A 24,558-nucleotide genomic window follows, 5' to 3' on the forward strand; every position below is an offset into this window, starting at 1 on the left:
TAGCTCCATTGGAATTCCATCACCTCCTCTAGCTTTGTTCATAGTGGTGCTTTCTAAGGCCCACTTGACTTCACATTCTAGGATGTCTGGCTCTAGATGAGTGATCACACCATCGTGAGTATCTTGGTCATGAAGATCTTTTTTGTATAGTTCTGTGTATTTTTGCCACCTCTTCTTAATATCTTCTGCTTCTGTTAGGTCCATACCATTTCTGTCCTTTATCGAGCCCATCTTTGCATGAAATGTTCCCTTGGTATCTCTAATTTTCTTGAAGAGATCTCTAGTCTTTCCCATTCTGTTGTTTTCCTCTATTTTTTTGCATTGATCGCTGAGGAAGGCTTTCTTATCTCTTCTTGCTATTCTTTGGAACTCTGCATTCAGATGCTTATATCTTTCCTTTTCTCCTTTGCTTTTTGCTTCTTTTCTTTTCACAGCTATTTGTAAGGCCTCCTCAGACAGCCATTTTGCTTTTCTGCATTTCTTTTCCATGGGGATGGTCTTGCTCCCTGTCTCCTGTACAATGTCATGAACTTCCGTCCACAGTTCATCAGGCACTCTATCTATCAGATCTAGGCCCTTAAATCTATTTCTCACTTCCATTGCATATTCATAAGAAATTTGATTTAGGTCATATCTGAATGGTCTAGGGGTTTTCCCCACTTTCTTCTATTTAAATCTGAATTTGGCAACGAGGAGTTCATGATCTGAGCCACAGTCAGCTCCCGGTCTTGTTTTTGCTGACTGTATAGAGCTTCTCCATCTTTGGCTGCAAAGAATAGAATCAATCTGATTTCGGTGTTGACCATCTGGTGATGTGCATGTGGAGAGTCTTCTCTTGTGTTGTTGGAAGAGGGCGTTTGCTATGACCAGTGTGTTATCTTCGCAAAACTCTATTAGCCTTTGCCCTGCTTCATTCCGTACTCCATGGCCAAATTTGCCTGTTACCTCAGGTATTTCTTGACTTCCTACTTTTGCATTCCAGTCCCCTATAATGAAAAGGACATCTTTTTGGGGTGTTAGTTATCAAGGGTCTTGGAGGTCTTCATAGAACCGTTCAACTTCAGCTTCTTCAGCATTACTGGTTGGGGCATAGACTTGGATTACTGTGATATTGAATGGTTTTCCTTGGAAATGAACAGAGATCATTCTGTTGTTTTTGAGACTGCATCCAAGTACTGCGTTTATCATATGTTAAACTCCAAAATTCTATCAGTAATACTTAAGGGCTGGTGTCCTTCATTCTATGTTCTCAAAGGTCCTTTACAAATAATTTTGTATACTAGCAAGACACCAGACAGATACAAACAGACACAAACAAACAAAAAATACCACTACCCAAACCAAAATATCTAAACAACAAAAACTCAATACTGCGAGAATAGAAATGGTGAGTTTATGATACGGTGATGAATAACTTGTACCACTGGGGAAAAAAATCAGATTCTGCACTGTCAGCTCAGTTCCTCTTATTCTGACAGAATGGCCAAAGTAAACTGACATCAAAGAAAAGGAAACAAAGTCTTTCGAGATTAAGCAAGGCTTGAATTTTATATCATATCTATCGTGCTGCCCCTCACTACTGCTGCCAATTAAGAGCTAAAGGCAGCAGAAATCCTTACCAGTTGGAATAGGATCAGGAATTTCCACTTGTCAGCAATGACTTTCACCAAATCAAAGTTTCCCAGGTCCTGCTGCTGCTGCTGCTAAGTCACTTCAATCATGTCCGACTCTGTGCAACCCCATAGATGGCAGCCCACCAGGCTCCCCCGTCCCTGGGATTCTCCAGGCAAGAACACTGGAGTGGGTTGCCATTTCCTTCTCCAATGCATGAAAGTGCAAAGTGAAAGTGAAGTCGCTCAGTAGTGTCCGACCCTTAGCGACCCCATGGACTGCAGCCTACCAGGCTCCTCCGCCCATGGGATTTTCCAAGCAAGAGTACTGGAGTGGAGTGCCATTGCCTTCTCCGTCCCAGGTCCTAACAAAATGCTAATCCAAGATCTACACAGGCACCGGCCTCACTCATCATGTGGGAAATACTCTTGAGAGGCCGTGCAGCTCAGGGCTAAGGATTCGGAGTCCAGAAGCAGCCTGCCTGGGTTGGGATGCAGAGTCTACCACTCACTAGCTATTTGTCCTTGGGCCAAGGGTCCCTTATACCTCGGTTTCCTCACCTCTACGACGGAGATGATTCTCATCTCACAGGGATGCTGGAAGGAGCCTGTGAATCAACACATGCAGTGGACTTCCTGTAGAACTGTGCTGGCCCAGGGTTACACATCAAGAGGTTTTAGCTGTATTATCATTACAGCCACGACCACTGCTAGGCTAGACTGTAAGAAGGGACCTACTTTCCTTCTCTCTTTGCAAGAGCATATATAGCTGGTTTTGCTTTCCCTTTCTTCACTAGCCTGTAAGTTCCACTACTGGACTGGTCCTGTGAGCCAGAGAACAGAGAAGCCAGAAATGCTTGCATGTGTCTGGCAGTGGGCATCTACCCAGTGGGGCCTCAAAGGAGCTTTTGGTGTAGTACCCTCAAGGTATCTATTTGCAGGGGCCCTTAAATCTGCACCCAATGATGATCTAATAACCCTTCCCAAGAGGTGAGAGAAGTGAGATACAAAGTTGCGTGTGCAAGGTCATTTCATCAACATCAGCTGCTAGGCACCTGATTCCCTGTACCTGTGCCAACATCAGCTGAATGCTGGCTAACAAAAGAGGCAAAAATCCCAACTAAAAATAATAAGCGTTAATAACTGAAATGCAAACATCATATTTGAGGCAGAGGTTCAGTCTCTCCAACATACCTCAAGGTTCTGAAGCCCCCATTCCCACTCCTAGGCACGCACCACCTCATTATCTAATCTTGGTCCTGAGCTCAAATGTCAACTCCTACAAAAAGCCTCTCTCAGATCCCACAACCCAGGGATGTTACCTGCATGTCTCAGAGTACCTGCCACTTTCTATTCTCTTTTAGAACATAATTTCAGACAGTGTCTACCTTCTTACACCTCTGTGTCTCTCAGTTGAGTTGCTCAGTCATGTCTGATTCCTTGCGACCCAATGGACTGCAGCATACCAGGCTTCCCTGTCCATCACCAACTCCCGGAGCTTGTTCAAACTCATGTCCACCAAGTCTTGTGTCTCTAGTGTTTGCTTATTAGTAGTGTAACTTGTTCATTTGTGCTTGTTGCAGACTGAATGGGTAAATGGATTCAATGGATCCTTTAGCGATTTCAGAGCTATGAAGGTGTTCTAAAAACTTCACCGCCTTCATCCACAAACTTGTTGCTTGGTTGCTACGTTGTGTCTGACTCTCTTGTGACCCCATGGATTACAGCCCACCAGACTTCTCTGTCCATGAAATTTCCCAGGCAAGAATACTGAAGTCGGGTGACATTTCCTTCTCCAGGGGATCTTCTCGACCGAGGGATCGAACCTGCATCTCCTGCATTGGCAGGCGGATTCTTTACCACTAAGCCACTAGAGGGAAGCCCTCCATAGCACTTATTAGAGGTGCAGGCTACTCTATGCCAACCACCAGTATGAACTGGGAACACAACTAGAGTGCATTCCAAGCAACTGACTTTCAGGTTTTTTGACAGCTGAATTTTCAAGACAAATTCTAGACAACAATATTTATCACCAAAATAAAAAAACTAGAGCCAAGAGCAATTTTTCTGATCTTCAAAACCTCCCATCAATGTTCTAGCTTTAAGTCATTATTTGAGCCAAGGGAGCAGCAGAAAAAAAACAGACCTGGGTGATGACAGGAATTAACAAGGGCCAACAACATAGCCACCTTTCCCTCTAACTCTGCTGCCATAACCTAAACTGAACCAGGCTCTGGATGGAAGCTGTCCTAAGCACCCATCCAAACACGTTTCTCTAGTGCTACAGGTCGATTCCTGTCTCACCTAGCAGAAAGGAAGAAATACAAGGTTTCCACGACGGCCTAAGCAGGGGCGTGTTGGGACCCAGTTTTCCAAATGTAGGTGAGCATGTTTTTCCCTCTCCTTTTGGTTCAGAGGTTTGTGGGCAGGTTCAAGTGAGCCGCTGGTATATAGGAAGCTGAGCAGTCTGGTTGCCACTGAGTCACCACCACACCACCGTATCACAGGAGAGGCTTGGCTGCAGGTATTTCATGGCCAACAACTCAGGACCCAGTGCCCTACAGTATTAGCAGTGGATCTCTATCCATGTCTGTAACTACATTCAAAAGGACCCTGATATGCCAAGGCTGAAAAATCACCTGAATTTAGGCTATTACATGGCTCAATACCCCACCCCCCACAAAGAGCCTCATTGCATTTATCAAACACTGTATCCACACGTGGGTGAGTGTTAGTTCTGTCCTTTAAGACAGGGGTCCCCAACCTCTGGGATCTAATACCTAATGATCTGAGGTGGAGCTGATGTTACAACGATAGAAATAAAGTGTGTGATAAATGTAATGCACTTGAATCATCCTGAAACCTTCCCCTACCCCCAGTTTGTGAAAAAATTGTCTTCCACAAATTCTGTCCCTGGTGCCAAAAAAGTTGAGGACCACTGCTTTGAGACAGGCAGATACATTACCCATCCCCACAATGTTATGCCCCTTGAAATATCAATGATAAGCAAATCGGCAGATTACACTGTTTTTAATGGAAGGATTTACTCAGCAGTAACAATAGTCTTGGAGAAGGAAATGGCAACCCACTCCAGTGTTCTTGTCTGGAGAATTCCAGGGACAGGGGAACCTGGTGGGCTGCCGTCTATGGGGTCGCACAGAGTCAGTCACGACTGAAGAGACAGCAACGGCGGCAGCAGCAGCAACAACAGTCTTATAAGAAATTGACACATGAGAAAACTATTAGCCTTCCGTTTCCAAGCAGTGTGTTCAATGTGTTGCTAGGTTAAATGGTATACTTTTAAATACCTGTGAACTGGGCGAGATCTCAAATAAGAATGACTGAATACAGGTTTTAAACAAAATTAAAAACAATAATAAAAATCAACGCACTCCACCTCTGTGCTGACAGACATGTACACAAACCGTGCTATCGGCCTCCACCTGTTTAGAAAAAGCACATGCTTTAAGCTCAAAGAAATGCTGAAAAGGGTTCCTTCCTGCTACAGAATTTCCCAAAGCCACCCATTTTGCCACATGTTGGATAAGAACCTTGCCATGTCGTTGCACCTTTCTGATCCTCAGGTTCTTCAATCTGCTCAGCAGGTGTGATACCACCTATCTCACAGGGCTACTGGACAGGTAAATCCTATGTAGGTGTTGGCACCTGATTTATACCTAGCTAGACCTTAGGCTGGAGGGCCCACACAAACTTTTTTTAAGTTACATTCAGGGCAAGAGAAAGCAGCTTGTGACTGAACTTCTGTATCACCAGCATCAGCAGACTCATGAACAATGTGATGGAAAGGGTGTGACCTCCAATTCCAAACCAGACTGCACCGATAGAGCACTCACAGCACCCCAGCTCACCACAGGGTGACACAGGCATGACCCATACTGAACACAGGGTGGGCAGTGACTCCAGCAGCGGAGGGGCTTCCTGACCCTGGGGCAGAAGCGCTGACCTCCAGAGGCAGGAGGCAGGAAACCACATCATAAATCTCACTCCCAGAGGGGAGGACGCTTTCTGAGGAGCCAGTGTTGAGAGAGATGCTTCAAAGCAGACAAGAAATCATGTGGGCTGTTGCTGGAAGATGTGGTCCAACTGCTCCCTCCACACCCCGCCACACCTAGGTCCTCTCGGGGTGATATCGATCTCTGCGAGGCAGTGAGGAGGAGGGTTCTGTGGACACACAGCCAGGTATGACTGCCAGGCCCACCGCGTACTAGCTGTCTGCCACTGAGCAAGTTGCTTCACCTCTCCAAGGCTTGGTTTCCTCATCTGTACACAGAGATAACATCTGTGCCCATCTCCTGCGTTCTCTCAAGGGCGCAATGAGGTAATGTGTATGATAAATGGCACAGTTAGGTTACTGTTACTGAAAGGTCTCTGCTTCTGTCCTCTGGGGACACCAGGCTAGTTGAGTGGATCTGAGCATGAGGACAGTCTTGCCATTTGTTTTCTCACCAAAAACTTCTTAGAATCGATTATGAATTTGTATTTTTCACAGGGAGTTTGTACATTATCATGTAAACTGATTCTTACAGCAACCCTGGAAGCTATGGGAGGGCTGGTGTTCTCCACTAGGCAGGTGTACAAAGCAACTCCCCTTCCTCATAGACATGCAATCAAATCCTATTACAAAAACGGTTTTCCTGTCTCTTTGTTTGTGAGCTTCTTGAGGACACAGATGGAAACTGTACCCCACTGCCTAGAAAGGAACTACAGACAGAGGCCCTCATCAGGCAGAAACCGCACACAGGGGTTGAGTAACGCCATTCATTATTCTAATAACCAGGTCTCCTGCTCCAATAGGAGTTTGGTTTGTGGGTTTTTCATGGGACCTTAGCAGATGACTTATAGTGTGAATTTCCATGGTGGGGGTGGTGGGGAGACAAAGACAGAAGATCCCAAATCAACTGATGCATCACCTGGGCCTCACTTTCCTCTCCCAAAAAGCACTGAGCATAAGAGCAGCTCCTGATCAGACAACGGGGGAGCCAGGACCCAGGACACAATTTATGTGTGCAGACAACTATGAGCTCATAGGAAAATTGAGGTAAGAGAGGTCATTTCAGAATCCCTGGGTGACAATGGCTGGGATGCCCTCCCCTCTGACCGCCAGCACACTGGGGGTGGGGGCAAATCCTCAGAGGCAGCCGGGTCCAGTGTCCCTCCCTCGGGTGCAACCCTCTCCCTTCCCCAAGAGCCATTTGAATTTACTACCCTGATAAAGACTGCATGTGGTTCTGGGGCCAAGGACTCCCCGTTAAGCCCAGCTACAGTCAAGCCCACTGCAGAATGAGTATGACTTTTAAAAATTGCTTCCTTGTGTGTCCAGTGAAAAAACAACCTATCTCAAAAGTGAAATCATATATATTTACAGAGGAAAACTGTGCCTTTCCTATTTTGGGAGGGTCGGGGTAGAAACTGGAAGGCGCTGAGGGTTGGAAGTAGTAGTTCTTGGGCCAAAATGACTTTTCTCCATGGCTGTTTCTTCCGTTTCAAAGGCCAAGTTTGCACATTATCTGGTATCTAAATTTCTGAGGCTCTGCCTTTATTTGCTCAGAGTATTACTAACCGCCTGTCTTCTAGAAAAGCATTGCTCATGCGACATCACTCCAAGAAAGAAATTTCATGAGTTTTATTTACAGCCATACAATGTAAAACTCTGAATGGCTACCACACCCAGAAGAATGCCTGGCGGTTTCTCAGGGTATACTTTTACCTCTTTTGCCCTTGTATTAATGTCACCCTTAAACTTTTCTCCTGGTCCAACTACTCTTGGCCACCCAGTCAAGGAAAAAGAAAAACAACAAAAGGAAGAGACAACCCCATGCCTACATTAATCTCCAGGCACCAGTTCCCCTCTCTGCAAGCACTGCAGTAGTGCTGCGGGCGTCCTTCTCTCCTCCCCATCAAAGTTCAGTCAGTCTCCCGGTGCCCTGCAGGGTACAGGGACTACCTAAGGGAGGTCCCGAGGGTCTTACCAAAATTTCATCTTACAAAAAAGGAGAAAGATCCTGATAAGCCCTTCCTGAAGTTATAATTTAGGCACGTCATAGAGCTAAAGTCATTACTGTGAGAGATTTATTCTTTCATTCAACACATTACTCACCATGTGGCCCATGAGGCCACCTCCTCTTAGGGAGTAAGAGGCACCACGGAAGAAAAGCGGCTGACTCACTTTAGAGCAACTCCATAGGCATGACTGCCTTCACTACTTTACTCATCCATTCGTTCCTTCGTCTGTGAAACATTCGTTTATGTGCCAAGCACCAGGAAGGAATGCAAGGAGGAACACACACACACACACAGAGACATCGTCTCTGTCCCCCATACATAGTAACAGGTGCTTTCATACACAATTAGGGGGACCCAGCACCCAGCCTGCCTGGGACTTGGGGTGATCCCCTGGACGTTAAACTGGGAGAGTCTGTCAAACCAGGATGAGTCGTCACCCTGTTAAGACAATATGCTAAAATTCAAGCTTCTCAACCATTCTGGGGGTGACTTATTTATCCCAGTTTTCATAGATGAAGAAAATGGAGCTCAGTGAGGTCCCTGGTGGAACCACAATGTGAATGCTGGCTTCTGTGAATCCACAGCCCATGTGCTTTCCACCACCCTTGTGTTTCTGAAATGACAGAGAAAGTGTCCTACTTCTGAACACGACAGCCATTCTCTCCACCTCCAGGTTCTGACCACTTCCCCTGAGCGCTCTCCCTGGCTGCTGCTACCCACCCTCCACCACAGGCCGAGTGCAGCTGGGATCTCATCTGCTTGGCAGCTGTTCGCAGATAACACGCAATCTCCCTCTACCACTATAAGGCCGGATTTTTCTTATTGCAAGTCGTTTAAACCTCTGTAGGAATAAACGTCTCCCTCAACAGGAATCAGGAAAAGTATGTTTCAAGCACCAAAAACATACTTTGCACTCAAGTTGTATTCACCTCTCAACTACTATACATTCAAGCTAGCAATGTACAGAAACTCACTGGCATTTAACAGTTCAAACAGACTAGGCAGATTTTCAAAGGCTCCATCCACTTTAAAACAGACCTTCAAAGTTCCTCTTTAAAAAAAGGAAAAAAGAAAACCTAATTCAAAATGCCAAGGCCACATTCCAAGGGATAACCACCATTTTTGCCTGTCAGTGTGGCCAAAATGTCTATGGTTTGCATAAGGATTTCAGGCAACACACACACACACACACACACACACACACACACACACACACACACACACTCCTGCAACTGTTTGTGCTTAAACCCACAGCTCTCGTTCCAAAGGATTTCAGGCAACACACACACACACACACACATGCACACACACACATACACTCCTGCAACTGGCTGTGCTTAAACCCACAGCTCTCATTCCAAAATTCCAACACAACTGCACCCTCAGCGGGGGGGTAAAATTCACCCAAGTAATGACACAGCCTATGTAATTTCCTTGCCACAGGAGAAGAACAGAGCCTCCAGACTTTTTATGTTTTGCTCACATTCTTCATGAATGAAGCGTGCCTCAGTGATCCTCAAATTAACTTTCCACTTGCATCATTTAAGCATTAAAAAAAGACTTTAAGTCCAGAGCTTTCATAGGGCCTTTGTGAGACCAAATATAGGCCAGCCTGTGTCTCCATGCTACTGTGTGTGATTACTGGATTTGCGACTTAAAGGTCCTGTGCTGCTTGAAAACAAGGTTGGGGGAGAGAGAGAGAAAGGCTAAGAAAGGCCTTTCAAAAGCAAACACAGAAGAGGTATTCAACAATCCACAGAGGGCGGTTAATGTGAGTTTGGCAACAGCAGTCTCTTCTGACGATGGGGGGGATACTCTGGCCACAGCATTAGCTGCCCCGCATACTTTTTATGAACTTGGAAGAGGCCCCACTACTGTGTCTTCAACCTACATCAAAAGTCATCAGGTCCTAGAGACTGCTGCCAACCCTGTGTACTTTCTAAAAGGGAACATAAAAGGCCGTGTTTCGGATGGGTGCATTTTCAGGCAAACTTGACACTTTTCTAAACCTGGTAAAGGAAGCCACACCCAGAGCAGGTTTCGGGGGTGGGGGTTGAGGCACTCAAGTTCAAAAGACTCGCCCCTGCTGGGTACTGTTTAGCCTTTCCACCTAGACCTGTAATAATAAAAGCTGTCTTTGACTACTGAGGGCCCACTATGTGCCAGGACAGTTTCCATGGACAATCTCCCTTATTCTTTCTACAATCCTGTTACAAAGAACTTGTATTAACCCCACCCCATAGCAGAGACAGCAGGCTCAGGTTGTTAGATAAACTGCCCTGGTTTGGAAAGCAATTTGGCAAGAGGCATAGAAATAATCACATATGAAATGTGTATGATATAATGCTAAGTAAAAAATCAAAACATAATGACTATAACAGTATTAAATTGTATGTAGCTAAGAACTCTCAGAAAGTTAAGATCTGTTGGGACTGCAGCATTATTCTTTCATTTGTATTCCTTTTGGAGGTGACCTAATATGGCTATGAAATAATAAATATAAAAAAAGTTTCTGAAGTAATACAAACAACAGCTAAACATTTAAGCTTTGTCTATTAATAACTTTCAACCTTGCCTTTGAAAGAACACCATCTGAGTCACCTCCTGACTACTACTCTCTCAGAACCCACGCCCCTTCCCCTGGTCACAAAGGTTCTGGACGGAAGCCAGTCAAGAACAGAAGTCACTTTTCTCCCCACCCCTTTTCTTTCTTTTAAGAGGGAAAAATTCTGGCCGACAAGCTTCAGCAGGTGCTTTTTCTCCCCTACCTAATCAATAACCAGTCATTTTAAAGTTTCACCTGCAGGCTCACAGGAAATGAGCACTTCTCAAGTAACAGATATTTAATGTATTTCAAATCCACTTTAACACCAAAACCTAAAGGCACTGCTGGGTAAGTCTGATATACATGAAACTGGACTGAAGTCTAACCAACTGTAAGAACACCAACATTCATTTAATTAGGATTATTTTATTAAGATGGAGTGTGGGAAAAAGGGGATTTTTTTGCTTAAAAAAATAGTTTAAAAGTATATAAAAGGTTTAAGTCATGAAGCAAGAATGGACTTAATAAGCCTCTACTTCCCAGGACACCATGTTGAAATTTTGGAAGAACTTAGAGAAAGTAGCCCAGGGTATTTTTTTAATTCTCCATTAACACCAAATAGATAAATGAAAAGAAACTTGCAGGTTTTTTTTAAAAATCTCACAAATGTCTAGAACTGCAGGATTATCAAGTAAGAGAATCCTAGCCAAATTCTACGAAGATTTACAAAGCTAGGAATTAACCAACCATGCTTTAAAGCCCTGTAATCTCCTAGGGTAATAATAATTACTTTAATTAACTATTATTCATCTAGATACTGTATTATTTTTACAGGTGAAATAATCCAGTTTACTTAAAACACACACCCCCAAAACTCCTTCCTTTAAAGCAGACTCTGTATGAAACACAAACGTTAAACCTTAGAGGGGTCATAGCCTCTTTAGGCCATCTCCTTCCCAGCTCAAGGGCTAGAGGAGCAGGCAGAGTTTATTTCCAAGGCAGTGCTTCTTAGAAGACTTGGCTGTGCCTACAAACCACTTGGGGATTTTGTTAAAATGAAATTATGACTCAGTGAGTTTGAGGTGTGAGCCTGAGATTCTGCATTTCTAACAAATTCCCATCTACAGAACACACTGAGTAACAAGGTTCTTAATACCTTGCAGTTCAAAATTCAAGGAGGTTACGTTGTTCCTCTTTCTCCTCACAGCAAATGCAATAGCTTAAGGGATTTCCGACATCCTCACCTGACCATCACCCACCCTCCAAGACAATTATTACACTCAGGAAGCAGACCAGCTTTCCCTTAAGGAGAAAGAAATCATCTGAACAAGTCACTCACTTAAAATCCTTCAGCCGTCTCCCACTGACTGGACTCCCCAGCTCCCAGACGTGCCTGACAGCACCATGCATCCTCTGGCCTCTAGAACCCCTCTTAACAACCCTTCCTCTCTCTGTACTCTGAGCTCTGCCTACCTGGGCTCTCACCTGGAACGTGTTTATTCCTCCACTTGCTTCTACTCATCAGTCAGCTCAGCCAGCATTTCCAGCATAGCTGAACCACACTTACAGCCTTCCTAATCAGAGAACAGTTGTTTACTGAAAAGCAGGCAATCAGTAACTATTATACATAAATAAACAGAACCAAAAGCAAGCCCTGTTATTTAAATCAGTTTTATCATTTTACTTCTTAGGAGTCTTCTTGCTTTAAAAAAGCTTAGATTAGTAACCAACTACTGGCCTTTTATGGGCTTGCCTGGTGGCTCAGTGGTAAAGAACACACCTACCAATGCAGGAGACGCGGGTTCAATCCCTGGGTTGAGAAGATCCCGTGGAGAAGGGCATGGCAACCCACTCCAGTATTCTTGCCTGGAGAATAATACCATGGACAGAGGAACCTGGCAGGCGACAGTCCATGGGGTCACAAAAGAGTCAATCACGATTTAGCAACTAAACAACAACTTTGCTTTTAAACGACAAGTCCTTTGCACCCATAATATACAAACAACTGCCAGATTTTTAATTAAGCCAATTAAGCAAAAAATACTGAAGTGCAAAAAGGCATTACAATGCCTCTATCACTTATCTCCCTCCAATATTAGTTTTTCATAGCTGAGGCTTCAAGGAGTTGATAGAAGCTTGTCAGGCAAAAGGAATAAAGAAGTGAAGTGAAAGCTGCTCAGTCGTATCCGACTCTTTGCGGCCCCATGGACTATCGAGTCCATGGAATTCTCTAGGTCAGAATACTGGCGTGGATAGCCCTTCCCTTCTCCAAGGGATCATTCCAACCCAGGGATAGAACCCAGGTCTCCCTGCATTGCAGGTGGATTCTTTACCAGCTGAACCACAAGGGAAGCCCAGGCACTAAGATCTAAAAACAGCTGGGATCTACCTGGCGTATTTTTGGTAATGTGCATAAGTGTGAATCTAGAAGGAACAGATGAATGGCTGTGAAGCTCTGGTTCCCTGAAAACTGAAGCCCTGATAGATGATTGAACCCGTTTGGCAGTCATGAGGTGGCCGAGGCCTGCGGATGCTAAACGGCTCCTCTAGTTGAGCCGGGTTGAGCTCATTCCTGACTAACTAAACACTTTTCCGCTACTATACAATTTTGTTCTAAAACATACTTTCCCCCAACTCTTCATTCTTTAGTAATAAATCAGATAACAATATTTACTGCTATCTGGGAACAAATCATGCAGTCTATTCTTCCCAAACCCTTCCACTCCCAAACTGCAAAGAGGGCACACGTGATCTAGTAAGAAAGTGTTTCTCAAACCTGAATGTGCATCACAGTCCCCTGGCAGGCTAGTTAAAAACCTATGAACGTATGGTAGTGTATTTTACATGGAATTTGCTGTATGACTCAGGGAACTCAAATCGGGGTTCTGTAACAACCTAGAGGGATGGGAAGGGGTGGGAAGTGGGAGAGAGGTTCAAGAAAGAGGAGACATATGTATACCTATGGCTGATTTATGTTGGTGTATAGCAGAAACCAACACAATATTGTAAAGCAATTGTCCTTCAATTAAAAATAAATTAATAATGCAGAGTACATCATGAGAAACGCTGGGCTGGAGGAAGCACAAGCTGGAATCAAGATTGCCGGGAGAAGTATCAATAACCTCAGATATACAGATGACACCACCCTTATGGCAGAAAGTGAAGAGGAACTAAACAGCCTCTTGATCAAAGTGAAAGAGGAGAGTGAAAAAGTTGGCTTACAGCTCAACATTCAGAAAACTAAGATCATGGCATCCGGTCCCATCACTTCATGGCAGACAGATGGGGAAACAGCGGAAACAGTGGCTGACTTTATTTTTCTGGGCTCCAAAATCACTGCAGCAATGGCGACTGCAGCAATGAAATTAGAAGATGCTTACTCCTTGGAAGGAAAGTTATGACCAACCTAGACAGCATATTAAAAAGCAGAGACATTACTTTGCCAACAAAGGTCCATCTAGTCAAGGCTATACTTTTTCCAGTGGTCATGTATGGATGTGAGAGTTGGCTATAAACAAAGCTGAGCGCTGAAGAATTGATGCTTTTTAACTGTGGTGTTGGAAAAGACTCTTGAGAGTTTCTTGGATGGCAAGGAAATCCAACCAGTCCATCCTAAAGGAGATCACTCCTGGGTGTTCATTGGAAGGACTGATGTTGAGGCTGAAACTCTAATACTTTGGCCACCAGGTGCGAAGAGCTGACTCACTGGAAAAGACCCTGATGCTGCGAGGGAGTTGGGGCAGGAGGAGAAGGGGAAGACGAGGATGAGATGGTTGGATTGATTGCATCATCGACTCGACGGACATGGGTTTGGGTGGACTCCAGGAGTTGGTGATGGACAGGGAGGCCTGGCGTGCTGCGGTTCATGGGGTCGCAGAGAGTCGGACACGACTGAGTGACTGAACTGAACTGAATAATAATTTTAAAAAACTCCTATGTACAGGCCCCACCCTGAGAGTTTCTGGTTCACTAGGTCAGAAGCAGGGCCTGAGAATTTACATTTCTAGCAAGTTCTCAGGTCATGATGCTGCTGCTGGTCTAGGAACCTCATTTCGAGAACCATTCCCATAACACAGTTCATAATACTACCTTCATTCATTTATTCCTTTAACAAATACTTAGTGACTGCTACGGTAAGACAGGCTGTATCAGACTTTCATCTTTACCCGCCCAGGCTTCATGAAATGTAAAGCAAGCAGAGGCAGATTCTCAAACTGTAACCAAAGGCAGGATGTGAAAATCCCAAAAGAATGACCAAGTACTTAGACTTCAAATCTTAAAGTAAAAGAACCCAAGGAGAGATTCTGATCACCTCTCCCTTGAGGAATACTTAGAATTTAGTGGCATCTGAATGGAACCTCAAAAAAAAAAAAAAAAAGATCCTGACATAAATAATTCTTAGGGGAAGAGACCAGGTGAGCAGGGTCTCAAAACCAGGAAAATACAGGGGAATTTTAGGGAATCGTAAATACTGTGGAGCAAGGGGTAGGAAAAGCTGGAGGTGGGGAGGCTGGCTTGAGTCAAATCTCACATGTTTGTGCAGGGAGATCTCTTATCAGAGCCTGCCTCTGGGGAGGCTAGGGCAGCTGCATGGGGCCAGCTGGGCATAAGGAAACCACAGAAAGATGAACACAGAGCAGGAGGCAGTGGGGCTATAGACAAACCCCTTTCTAGGTTCAAAGTCTAAGAGGAGAGAACTTGACAACAGTCACCCAAAAAGCTTCCTTGAGTCACAATGTTTACAGTCCCATTCTTTCACTCCCTTAAGAGAAGTGGCATCTTTTCCTCAGAGGGAATATCTGTGTCCCTCCTCTTTTTCCTAACTAGTTTCCAAGAGTCCTTTTAACAGTCATCCCAGTCAAACACTGGACTTAAGCTAAAAGAATCAGTGTTTCAAGCTCATCAAAATTTGAGGGTGTCACATGTTCAGAAATCTGAGCGGTTCTGGGCTTGTTAATTTTCCATGCCACCAGAACGTATTCACAAAGAAGGCAATGGCACCCCACTCCAGTACTCTTGCCTGGAAAATCCCATAGACGGAGGAGCCTGGTAGGCTGCAGGCAATGGTGTCACTAAAAGTCGGATATGACTGAGCGACTTCACTTTCACTTTTCACTTTCATGCATTGGAGAAGGAAATGGCACACTCCAGTGTTCTTGCCTGGAGAATCCCAGGGATGGGGGAGCCTGGTGGGCTGCCGTCTATGGGGTCGCACAGAGTCAGACACGACTGAAGTGACTCAGCAGCAGCAGCAGCGTGGTCCTATAAGAGGAGACGTTCTTGGGAGTCAGAAAACCTGGATTCTACGTAAAGCAATTATACTTCAATTAAAATATAAACAAACAGAAAACCTGGATTCTGGGAAAGGCAGCGTCATACTGGTTGATTAACCCATTATCAGTTTCTTTATAAAAAGGAAGAGAATACCCCACAGGATTATTATTAGTACCAAGGAACTGCCCACTTATTTAGAACAAAGTACTAGATCCCATGCTGGGTACTCTGAATAATCTCATTTAGTTAATTAAGCAAGATGGTACATATTAAAGTGCTATAAATATTAATAATTAGTAGTAGCACATCACTTAAAAAGGATTCAAATTTACGAATCGGTTAGGAACTTCTAAATTTTAAGCTGAAACTCTGGCAAACTGGTGAAAATAATTTTAACTGATGACTTGTCCCACATAGTTATCTGGGCTTAGAAAATCTGTAGTATTATAGTACAGTATTGGAAGGTATCCAGACCAAAACCCCAATCTTTTATGCTGTCAGTAAACACAGAAATATCCTTATAAATCTTTGCTGCTCCCCAACCACCCACCCACCCTGCCTACCAGGGTTATCATTTGATCAGGGTTATCATTTGTCACTGACTCTTTCCACTGTCACAACAGGAAGTATTTGAAGGCTATTACTTTATATCTAAGAAATTAAAAGTTTTCTTCATGGCAAGCAGATGTAAACCTAGCAATCATCTCTCTATAAGCTTTATGAAATTATACAAGACAAACATCCAGGTACCGTAACAAACTGGTAAAGTTCTTTTTAAAAACTTAAGAATGCATTTTCCTCATGACCCTTGGGTATAAAAATCAGCAATATTCTCTCCCTAGCAGTTTAGAAATCAGCACCAAAAGATGAAGAAATTCAAGGAGGCAACCCTGAGATAGCATGTAATAGACTTGAGAGTAACGCATTCCAATGACCTGCAACTCCCTCTACGTCCCACTACGTCCCAAAGAAGACAGGTGGAGAATTTCTCCATTTCTCCTTCTAGACAGTTGGAAGAATTCACGAAACCAAGACAGCTAAGAGAAAATACCTTCTCCAGAAACATCAGATGCTGGACATCAGGGTCAGGATGCGAAGAAGGTAGAAAAAAGTTCATTTTGATGTTTTTCAACTAGATTCTGTCTTCATTGCAACTCCACAGCCAGAACTGATAGGATCAGTGCTCTGAGGGGGGCAGGCAGGTAGGAAGAAGAGGGAAGCACTTCACAAGGCCACCTTGTCTCTTCTTTTTGCAGAAATTAAGTATTAATTTATCTAAGTATCTAGAAGTCTGGGAGGAGAAAGTTGGAGAATAACAATATGCAGCCTGAGCTTACTACGGCCTGGGACCTGGAACAAGCAATTTCACTCTATCTTTAAAACCTCAGAGGGATGGGCAATATAGGGATAAAGGATGAAGGGATAAGCCTTATCCCTATATTGCCTATATTACTGTGTGATATATTGTAACACACAGAAAACAAAACCAATATTTCATAGTAATTATAACTGGAGTATAACCTTTAAAAGTTGCAAATCACTACACTATACACACTTGTAACTTATATACTGGGGTTCCCTTGTGGCTCAGCTGGTAAACAATCTGCCTGCAATGCGGGAAACCGGGGTTTGATCTCTGGGTTGGGAAGATCCCCTGGAGAAGGGAAAGGCTACCCACTCCAGTATTCTGGCCTGGAGAATTCCATGGACTACACAGTCCATGGGGTCGCAAAGAGTCAAACACGACTGACTTATACGGTACATCAACTGTACTTCAATTTTTAAAAAAAACCTTACAGGTGTGCACACAAGATGAGATATAGACAAAGTTCCTACTAACGCATCTAATGTATGGTGACGAGCGACTGAACTGAACTGAATGCGTGGTGAGCACTCCATGAAATCTTTTCCCCACCAACTCATAAGAGGAGACAAGGAGAAGCTTTCTGGAATAAAAGAATGTAAGCAGAGTCTTAAAAAACAAAACTGTAGGAAGGATTTCTATTGGTAAAATGGAAGGATGGGGACTTTGAGGCAAGAAGGTAGATGATGAAGGCAAAACCCAGGGCTGGGTTTCATGAAGAGTTGCAGGCTGCCCACCTGGAAGACTTATTCGGTAGGAATGTAAGAGCTGGTATAGGAATTTCGTGGTCTGGGGCCATTTGGAGGAAGGTCCTGAATGCCAGGCTAAGGAACCTGGAATTTAATTTATGCAAGAGGCAGGCAAGACAGGTTCTGAGTAGGGGAGTATCCAGCTGATAAGAAGGGAAGCTAGCTGATGTGAAACTGGAGAAAAGGTATCATCATGAACTTCTCTGTTACTACGAACACATTTTTAAAAACATGTGAGGTTGAGTTTTGTTGTGTTTCAGCAGTCCTCTCTTACTTAACAAAGAAAAACAAAACAACAAATCCAACTGTATAAGCTACATGAACAAATTCTGAGTAAGGTGGTAACTTGATCTTATAGGTGAAAAATTCGAAAGAGATCTCAGTGTGCTGGGGTATACCTGTCAGGTGTGTGCTGGGTGTTGGTGGTTAATGTCTGAAGCCATTACAGGTGGAAGGTCCTGCCTTTGTCAGGAGCATCAGTGTGAAAGAGATCTCAGTCCCTTATTAAGTCAGTGAGGTTTTGTTTCTAATCATACTTATTTACTTATGATAAATCTCTATAAACTATTTTATCTAAAAGACCAGGCTCATTTTATAACACTGTATTTCCCTATGAAAGAACATCAAAAGTCAGTCCCTCCTGAGATTTTTTAGGATCCAGTGTAAAAGTATTTGAAATCAACAAAAATGCAGAAATATCTCCTACAAAATCACAGGACTCTCAGGTATAGATGCTAAATGAATAAGTTAGTACAAGAGGCACTGAAAAAAAAAATCAATACCGATTCAGAGGCACTGTTTGCTAGTATTGGGTTGGAAGTACTAGGAAGGATTAAAAAGAGGGAAAAGGTTGCTTAATAGGCATGCACAAAATTAAATCAGCAGACAAAATCTATGTTATCAAAGATGTGATGATAGGAAGAACTACAAATACTAAAAAACTAGTAATATACACCACACAGGGGATACAGGTGGGGATGGGGAAAAGTTTTATCAAAAAAATTCCTCAAGTTGCTTAAAATACAATCAATCCCACTTGGAACAAAGGACGGTGCCAACTGTTCGTAATTCTGCTGGGATTCACCACACTTGGGAGTTAATTCACCCTTTCTCAGTTCCTCAACACGGGTGGTTTGCTGTTATAGAAATACCAACACTAAACTTGTGCAACTTCTAAACCACAATATTTAGAAATAAGAAAGCTATCTGGAACTAAATTAGGGGACAAAGGTCATTAAAAAAAAATCACCACACAAAATGTGAAGCTCATCCCTTTTGAAGGAATTTCCTTGGGAAACACTTATGAGATAAAAACTATCAAAGGGACACAGTGATTTTTTTTTTTAACTTTAAATTTTACTTTTCCAGAGAGGGCAGTTTAAGACATTTCCTGTGTGTTAGCTCCACCCTTCTCAGAGAGCAGTTTTACAACCGTCCTCAAACCTTTCAGAATAACAGTCTTTTGTTATGGGTGGCCCTGTGGGCATACTCCTCCTCACACCTTCTATATTTTCATCTCGGTTCTGTGAGACTACAGGAGGGTGTTGATTGGACCTTAGCAACAGGTTTTCAAGTTGAGGACACCTTGTGGTGTTTTCTCCTGGGCAGTGTGACACAATGAAGTGGGGAGAAAGGGTCATTTGAAGAAAAGGTGCGTTCTGAATTCTCAGAACCTCAAACTTCAAACTGGGGCCTGCGATCACACATCCAGAAGATAACGGACACACCCAACTCCTCCAGTTTCCACCTGCAAGTTCCAGCTCTGGCCCCGCTAAATTTGCACCGAAAAGCAAGTTCTACCTTCGAAGAGCTGTAGAGGAAGGAGGCAAAGACCCACAACTGTTCCCTAAGGGGGATGGAGCTTCCTCTTAGCTAACTGCTGGAGGAATGCAGCATAGCCTAGCTAATGTTTAAAATCACGTCCTGTTCTGCCTCTTGTTTTCCAGGAGAGTGTCATTACTGTCAACTATTTCACAAGACAAATAAACCTGTGAATGAAATACATCCTCCCCCCTCTTTCCAGTGAAAACATTGGAAGACTGGGCTGCTTCCTTCCTTCCTCCTCCTCACAGGAACCACATTTGTGGCACTGAGGGGAGTTAAAATAAGAAACACAAACGAGGTCTGCAAAGGCTACTTTTCAGAGCACCAGAGTCATTTCCAGTCTACTGCTGATTCCAGGGGCTTCCTAATGGAAGGAGTTGTTTTCAGTTATGAATCCTTTTTCATGCATCAACTAGGAGACTCGGCCGGCCAGGCCTGCTGGCAGGGCAGGGACCTCCAAGGGCAAGGCCCACCCCAGCCGCAGGCTGCAGGCCCATCACCCTCACAAAGTGCTCCCCATAAAAATATGTGTGGTAAACTATTAGATTCATTTAACTGTTCAAGACTAATAAAGACTCCAAGAAACCTGCAATTGATCCAACTAATCCAACCCAATAGCGCAGGAATGACAATAACTGGTTTTCATTATAAATTACATAGCCCACTAAATTGATGGGAAGGCTCTATCCCAACACAAAACATCAAAAGAGTTAAAATTAAGCTCCGGAATCAAAACTGTAATTTACCCAAGGCTTAGGAACAAAAAGACCACTCCCTCCTTCCCTTTGCCATTGTGCTACAGGGTGTCCAGCAGTGCACTTTACACCTTTAGGCTTCCCAGAGGTAAGAGGCTGGAGACTGGGAGATACAGGCGTCCTGGAATCAAATACTTGCATACCTAATAGGTCTATTAGCATTGGTCTACTGAAATGCAAGGACAGTTAAAAAGGGAGAAAATGTGTGTGCTGTGGGAAGTAGATACCTGACAACCGAGAGAGCCCAAAGGAAACTGGAGAGGGAGACTCCAAATGGTGGCTTCTCTGGAGTCAAGTGTGAGAAACCGTCTCCTTTAAGCAGTGCATGGGCTGCTTGCAGCCAACCAGAGACTCTGGGGCTGGGCGTGCGGCCGCCGGGCTTCAGCAGGGTCACGTACCATATGGCACAAATAAAGCTTCAGAACCCCAGGAGGCACGGCTCCAGGGCAGGCCCGGCCTTAGAGTGCGGAGCTTACCTTGGAGCTGCTTGAATCTCCCTTCCAGCTGGTTGAAGTTGTAAGGCACCTGCCCCGTATAAGCCGGCGACAGCGGCCCGGAGATGCTAGACGTCCTCTGCAATTCCATTATGCCCAGCGTAACGCCCTGGCGGGCTGAACGGTGGAAATCCCGCTCCGGCCCCCTCCTACCCCCATTCAGCACACAGCGGCTTCCGCAACGCCTGGCTCTCGGCCCCGGCAAAAAGGGCTGGACCTTAGGCAAGCCCCATCCCGGTGTGAAAGTCCAGCAGGGTGATCTGATAGGAAGCTGGCCGCAGGAGAGTCCACCTTAGCCCGGTCACTCACGCATCCAGTTCCTGTGGCTTTCCTTCCTTTTGTGGCCCTTGGCCCTAGGCTTGAAATAAATTACCGAGAAGGGGCGGGAGGGCGGAGGGAGGGAGGCCGCAAGTCCCACTTAAAATTTTTTAAAAATACGGCCAATCCTGAGCATGCCCTAGTCGCCGAGCCCGGGAGCTCGCCGGCGCAGCGCACACACCTCCTCCCCGCTGCCCGTGGCGGCCGCCGGTTTGTAATTTAATCAGGAGCCACTCGCCGTGCGCTGGGCGGTGATGTCACCTGATTAGCATAACAGCATTGTAGAGGAAACGCAGGCTGTACCACGAGGGGCGCGGGGGAGGCCGGCGGGCCGCAGCCCCCCACCCACCGGCCGCCGACCCGCAGGCCGGTCCAGGACGCGCCTGCCGCGGTGGTACCTTCCCGAACAAAGCTGCTGGAATTACAGTCTTTTGTTGAGAGCCTCACGTAACGGAAAGGTCTCCGATTACTATCACAGGAAAAGAAGGCGACCCTGGAGGGTCAGGAGCCCGCAGGTCCCCGGCCGCGGCGGCTCATCCACTAGGCAGCGTCTGAGGAGGCCACGCGGACCGCGCACCTGGGCGCTCGGCGTCTTCAGCGCGCGGGCGCCGACCACGCGGCGGTGGGACCGTGTCGGCGGGTGAAAGCAAAACCAAGTCCCTCTGGGCTCCGGGACAGGGACACAGCGAGGGGATGGGGGGAGCGCTGTAAGTTCAGTCTCACGGAAGGATCTTCTCGGCAGACTTCTGCTGCCAGCGCGCCATGTTAAGCGGAGGGTCTCTGGGTAACACCAGCCCCGTAACAGTAACGACGCAAGATTTCTGGGAGCACCGTGTTGCAAGGCATTGTGGGAGAAAGGTGCACAGGTAAACACCTCCGGGATCACTGACCTGGATGATCTGAGGAACCAGTGAGGAGATAAAAGAAACCCCGCTCAAATCCTGTTGTGATTTTTAAAATGAAACCTTTTAATTTTTGAGTTCTTGAGGAATTTAAAACTCTCCTCCCTGGCTTCTCCCAACAATCTCAACCCAAAGTAAAATCCTCTACATAGGAAATGGCTGTGTCTGTGTTGCTCAGTCGTGTCCGACTCTTTGCGACCCCATGGGCTGTCGCTCGCCAGGCTCCTCTGTCCATGGAATTCTCCAGGCAAGAATACTTGGGTGGGTTGCCATTCCCTTCTGCAGGGGATCTTCCTGACGCAGGGATGGAACCCGGGTCTCCAGCATTGCAGGCAGATTCTTTACTGTCTGAGCCACCAGGGAAGCCCCCAACATAGAACAGTGATCAAAACGTGTTCTTGGAAAATAACTGACCCTAATTACCCCGCGCCCAGCCACCCCCTTTTTCAGTAACTACAGGCAGACAACAAATTACAAACTTAGGGTTTCAAGCGTGGAGCCTTGCAGCCATACTTGCTGAAGAAGGTAATTTCATTCCTAAAGGATTCCAATCTGCACTAAAGAGGTGGGCCTCCACCACAGGTTTACTTTAGTCCCCAGGGCACTTGTAATTCAAGCAACTACATCCCATTCAGGGATCAAGTTAAAACAAACCCTGCATCCAGCTAACTGCTCAACTTGGAACAACCCCCATTCCTCCCATCCACACTGCTGGGTTTTTAATACATCCAGTGTCAACCCTCAGCATGCTAAAGCCAGGCCCAGGATTCGAAGCTATTCTTCCTCCAAGAGGTAGAGCATTTTCTAAAGCCGCTTTGCTGCAGTTCAAAACACTGACAGCAAGGTGGCAAAATGTGGGATCTTGGAAGAAGCACTTGAGGAGGATTCCGAAGACTTGAGTTTCTAGTCCTGGCCAAGCCGCTTAATCACTTATGACCTTATAAGAAACCCTGGATTCTTTCTAAACCTCCACTGTCAGACAGGGATGATTAATGCCTACCCACAAGATTACTGAGGGAATGATGTGAAAATGCCCTAAAAGTGGTCATAGTATTCACAATTAGGAGTACGTTTTGCAAACTTGATTTTCCCCCCTGTGTATCACATCAAAGCTACAGAGGGCAGAACTGAAAATGTCCTCCTAACAGGCCCCTCTTCACTATTAAATATACTGGTGATGTGTTAAGTCTCTCAAGTATCTTGCTATGGGTACAGAAAATGGGACTGCAAAGTGCTTGCCAATTTACAACACATTTTAAATCTTTAAGCCACTTAGCGAATAGAGTATGAGTCACCACACTTAGTCTCCCTTTCAGTTCCCTCTGATATAGGGAACTAGGTAAAATAAGCTTTCTAATTAGCCAGGTTACATGTGATGTGGCAGAAGGGGCGGCTGGGACTATTGTAGCCACATTTGATCCTAAAGAGCAGACTTCAAACAAGCCAGGCAGAGTGAACATGTGTAAATATTAGAAAGGTTTTGAGTCTAGGACAGGGTTAAATAACCCCCTAGGGGCAAGACGTGAAATGTGGCGAAACAGAATGTCTGGTGTGATGGGGCCAAGGAAGAAGAAAGGACCCAACCCTAATGGCTCACGTGACCACCTCCACCTCAGCAGGGAGGAGAAGGGAAAGGCTGGCCAGAGGCACTCAGTCTTTATTCCATGCAGTATCTTCTGGACACTAACTGTGTGCAGGGCATGCTGCCTGGTGTTTTTGGAGGCGTCAGAGATGACTGGGAGAGCTGGTGGCCAAAAGAAATGGGACAGATACGTATGCCAATAGTCAGAAACCAGGAGAACAGAAGGTGGGGTCGGCAGGGGACCTACTAGAGTTCAGAAGACAAGGGCACATCTGCCTAGGGAGGTGGGGACGAACAACTCCAGGAGAGACAGGCATCCGGCCAGATCGTGAAGCACAGGCAGACCCTCTACAGAATGAGATGAGGGGGAAGCCCCTCTCCTAGCTGGGGGAGGAAGCAGCCCAAGTAAAGGACCGACTGCACTGAAGGAACTGCACCAGCGGGCACAGCCATTCAACTTAAGCATAAGGAACGAGCATAGGGCAAGAGAGAAGCCAAGAGAGTCAGGTTTGGAACCACAGAAATTTGTGAACCAGAGGTGGACAGGGTCTGGGTTGGGCTATAGGAATGATTAATTGGCAGGGAACGGTAGGTAGAATGAATAGAAAGCAGAGAGACCGAAGGCAGCAAGGTCACTTAGGTGTTCACTGCAGTTGTCCAGGTCAAAAGGCTAGTTAGCATGTGGCAAAAGGAGCAGAAAGGAATGGGCTGATGCAAGAGTTAATCCACAGGACTTTGGTAACCAACTCGAGTCCTATAGGACTTCAAAGTCTTCGGGAGGTTCAAAGGTCAGGGTTGAACTTCAGGCTTTGGGGATTTTAGAGATGGCCATGGTGTGCAGGGTGGGTTGAACACTTCGAGACAGGCTGCAGCTCCACGGGGTGATACGTCCAGATGCGGTCAGGGATGTGGAAACAGAGCTGAAGATAAAGCCCATGTACAGAGTCAGAGTGGAGACTGCAGTAGCTGAGGTCTAGGAAAGGGCAGAAGAGGCAAGTGGCCGAGCAGGGAGTTGTGGGGAAACCTGGTGTCTGGGAGGGAAGAGAATCAACAGTGGAGATACCAAGGGAGTCAGGGAAGGGAAGAGATACTCAAGCAGGAAAGGTGGCAGACGGATG

At 45.4% G+C, this 24,558-nt stretch overlaps 1 protein-coding gene across 2 annotated transcripts in view; it reads right to left on the bottom strand.

Annotated features, from left to right (window-relative positions):
• Positions 1-24,558, bottom strand: part of SPTBN1 (spectrin beta, non-erythrocytic 1) — a 209,088-nt gene that overhangs the window by 93,485 nt on the left and 91,045 nt on the right. The window contains exon 1 of one of the 2 annotated variants that reach the window (XM_068964608.1): positions 20,621-20,760. The exons of the other annotated variant lie outside the window; for it this stretch is intronic. Within the exon in view, the coding sequence (XP_068820709.1) occupies positions 20,621-20,729 (109 nt within the window). The 5' untranslated portion in view covers positions 20,730-20,760. Of the gene's footprint in view, positions 1-20,620; positions 20,761-24,558 lie in introns of those variants that run through there. 2 annotated transcript variants of the gene reach the window in all.

The sequence above is a fragment of the Capricornis sumatraensis genome, chromosome 1, assembly GCF_032405125.1.
Source record: "Capricornis sumatraensis isolate serow.1 chromosome 1, serow.2, whole genome shotgun sequence".
Taxonomy (NCBI): domain Eukaryota; kingdom Metazoa; phylum Chordata; class Mammalia; order Artiodactyla; family Bovidae; genus Capricornis; species Capricornis sumatraensis.